The sequence below is a fragment of the Dendroctonus ponderosae genome, unplaced genomic scaffold (genome assembly GCF_020466585.1).
Source record: "Dendroctonus ponderosae isolate FM_Combo_2020 unplaced genomic scaffold, Dpon_F_20191213v2 Dpon_F_20191213_8, whole genome shotgun sequence".
NCBI lineage: Eukaryota > Metazoa > Arthropoda > Insecta > Coleoptera > Curculionidae > Dendroctonus > Dendroctonus ponderosae.
In genome coordinates this window covers 12190290-12193659 of record NW_026019016.1, presented here as the reverse complement: position 1 = coordinate 12193659, position 3370 = coordinate 12190290, and the positions used below count along the sequence as shown (strand labels likewise).

The window sequence follows — 3370 nt, the reverse complement described above, 5'->3', positions numbered from 1 at the left end:
CCGGTCTTCAGCGGCGAGGGAGTTTTCACTTTGTCAGCCTGGCCAAGTTTGGGGTCTGGTTTGGGCGTCGCCAGTTTCACAGTGTCCCTCTTGCTGTAGCCCTTTTCGTTTAGCGTTTCGGACGTCTTTTGAATGCTGTTCTCATTGTTTTGTAAACATTCCAGAATCAGCGTCTCATCGGCGTTTGGAAATATCGACTTCATGTACCTGCAAGGGAATCGCGCTGAAGTTGCGAGGCAACCCTGGGCAAATCGGGGCTCGTCACCTTAGCTTTAGCTTGGGGGATGAATGGGGGTTTGGGGAGCTTCTGTACGCGCCAAATCGTGGACTCCCTGTCCTCGATAGAGCCTCCTTGACCGTGTTTTGGAGGTTTCGTTGCGGGGGCGGCGTTGAAAAGGGCCCTGGGGTGGTGATGGGGTGTTTCTCCACTTGGAGAGCGCTGATCACCAAGGCCTCCCGGTTCAAATACCTGCAAAGGATTAGCTGCAGATTCCCCGCACTCCGCCGCAATTTCACTCACTTATTGAGCAGCAGTTTGATATGAGTTTCGGAAACAGTGGGAAACATGGCGCTGATTTTTGCAACGGGATCATCTACGGAAGTTCCGTTACTATCATAGCGCTCGTTAGTGGAAGGGTGATCTGGAACCTTGGCGCTTCTCAATGTAAACGGGCTTCTTGCTGCAGGTTTGGGCTCCTAAACGTTTTGGAAATATCAAGAGCTCAGACAGGAAAGGGCGCTAATCAAACGGGTACCTGGAAGTGACGTGAATTCAGCAGGAAAGCCTGAATTGGGGGTGAGTGACTGGGGTGAACCACAGAATTTCTTCTGAGGTCCGGTGATCTGTGCTGCAAAAACACAAAAACATAGACGTGACGGCAGTGATCAGAATCATTCCTCATGCGTGATTCCAGTTGTTTCTGCACATAGAGTTGAAGGTTTGCCGCAGGTGTTCTTACCTGTAGAGGAATGTGTTCCACTGCGATACTCTGGCATTGTTTCAGGGGGGCTTGAGCCCCCCGATGCCGAATTCTGGGGTCTTCCCAGGTGGTGATGCGACTGTAATGGTGTATGTAATAGCTGAAATAGATGCACATTGATGAGCGCTAAGTTCAAGCACCAAATTCGTCTTACAATTTTCCGGAATTTTCATCAAATTTGCAGTCCCAACCGGGCGGCAATCCATTCTGCACGTCGGTCATTGTTGGACTTCTTATGGGTTTCCTGCTAGGGACTGTATTGATCTGTTTGGGAAACAGGGACGCTGCAGAGTTGCCGTTTTGCACACGATATCTTTAGACCAAACTGGGTAAAACACGTTTAAAACTCGTTCCAGGGACGGGAATTCGAACGAAGCCGATTTTCAATAATACAATTTTTATTTAATATGTGTGTAAACAAACAAATTAATTGTAAACATTTGAAATATAATATAAAATGTTTCATATCACAGCTAAGTCTGTACAGATAATAACGGAAAATTACTTCATAAACAGATACAGTGCTTTCTAATCTTAAGTTGATGCATTGTCTGGTCTTTATAATCAACTAGCAACGAGTTGCGCTGTTTATGTATATTCGCAGGATTTATCAAAGTTACTACCTACGCAAAAAGCGAGTGCTTCAACAGACCGTGCAAACTGGGTTAAAAATTTGCGTTATTTTTAACATAATTCCTGGAAGCAAAAAATGGCAATTTTCCCAGTGGAAGTTGGAGTTTTATCCAAAATTGTTGATATTTTGCATGTGAACAACAATCAATGTCTCCCCTAATCTTCGGAAAATCACTCACAAGTCCTACCTAAATAAATTACGTTACACTGTTAATTTTATAAAATGTTTAAAAATATGTATCTCGATTAAAATTACTTTATATATCACTAAAATTAATAACTGGATGTTACGGTTTGTTCATGCGAATGCGATCAGTACGTAATAAAATCTGTTGTCAAATTTCGACCCGATATAACAATATTAGGCTTAAGCCCGTGTGCCATGCATCCGTTTATACGATGGTACGATGGTACGAAAGTGTTTCTATTGGTTGGAGATCTGTCAATTCATCCGCCGTCTTACGAACGTAGCACGAATTGACCTCCAACCAATAGAAACACTTTCGTATCATCGTACCATCGTATAAACGGATGCATGGGACACGGGCTTTAGGCCATCACAATGAAAAAGTGAATTTAGGCTTAATTGCTACACTTAATTTGCTAACTAAAACAATTTAGGACTGTTACTTAGGCTTGCTTGGTCCACCAAGCTCAATCACAATGTAAAACCTTCCAAAGCAAGTGATAATTTAGTTAATTGACTAACGTTCAAATTGCGTCCAGCTAAAGAGCAAACTGATATTCTTGAATCCCTGAAGACTAATTAATATCGGTGAAGATTGGCCTGTGGCGACCCAAAAAACGCGCGGTTTCAACAATCGAAGCCTGATTGATTAATCAAACTTCGTCCATTGCTTTTGCGTATTGATTCGCCTCGGTTCAGCAGATGCACCACTATCAAAACCGCTTTGAGTCTCCGCACTGAAGTTGAAATGAAGCCCGTAATCCTGCAGCAAATCCTGATCCTGCCTGCTGAAGCTTGAAGTGTTGTGTATCAGCGTTCCATTCGACATGATTTCATGGTTCTCGTAGGACGAATTGTACAGAGGATTCAGGACACTCATCGGGGGCACCTGGCTATCAGTTGGCGTTGAATAGGACGAAGACGATGACTTTAACGGGTCGAAATCGTCCAGGTCCGAAGCAGTGTCCAGGCAGATGAGATCTTCTGTGACATCGGTTGGCTGGAAGTAAAGTTATGGTTATTCTGGGTCGGTTTCGGTGAAATTTGTACCTTTCGTCTACTGGTTGAACACTGGGCTGGAGGTGTGAGCTTCACTACGTTCACTTGGCTTTTATTGGCGAGGAAGAAAACCGGATCGCCATTCTCAGTGCGCCCGCCCGCAACAACGAAGGGCTTTGAACTGTTCATTACGTCCAGTTGGGGCACTTTTCGCGCAGCTGCTTCAGGTGGAGACTCAAACGACTCGTCCTGGGGCGACTGCAGCAGGTTGCGGGTATCCCGATGGTGGCTGGAATGGTAAAACCGGCTTTGGGTTGAAGACAGCGAAGACATAGAGGGCAACGTGGGGCGCGGCGGCGGCAGCGCCCATTTTTCCGGGCTGGCCGAAGAACTGTTGGAGCTTTTGATGTTCTCCAAACTGCGCACAGGTTTCAGCTGAAAGCGCCACATTAGCTTCAAAACGCAGTTGGGAGTGTTGGGATTTTACCGAGCGATCCACTGGGGGCGTGTCCAACTTCAATTGAAGCAGATCTTGCATTTCATTCATCAGATCGATGCGAGGAATTTCTAT

At 45.4% G+C, this 3370-nt stretch overlaps 1 protein-coding gene across 1 annotated transcript in view; it reads right to left on the bottom strand.

The window, feature by feature from the left end:
* LOC109545743 overlaps positions 1 to 3370 on the bottom strand; it is a gene marked incomplete in the record, with an annotated part of 6005 nt that extends 2635 nt beyond the window's left edge. Inside the window, 8 exon segments of the mRNA XM_048668832.1 lie at positions 1 to 207; positions 266 to 469; positions 521 to 696; positions 756 to 848; positions 960 to 1080; positions 1135 to 2800; positions 2851 to 3234; positions 3287 to 3370. Of these exon segments, the coding sequence (XP_048524789.1) occupies positions 1 to 207; positions 266 to 469; positions 521 to 696; positions 756 to 848; positions 960 to 1080; positions 1135 to 1202 (869 nt within the window).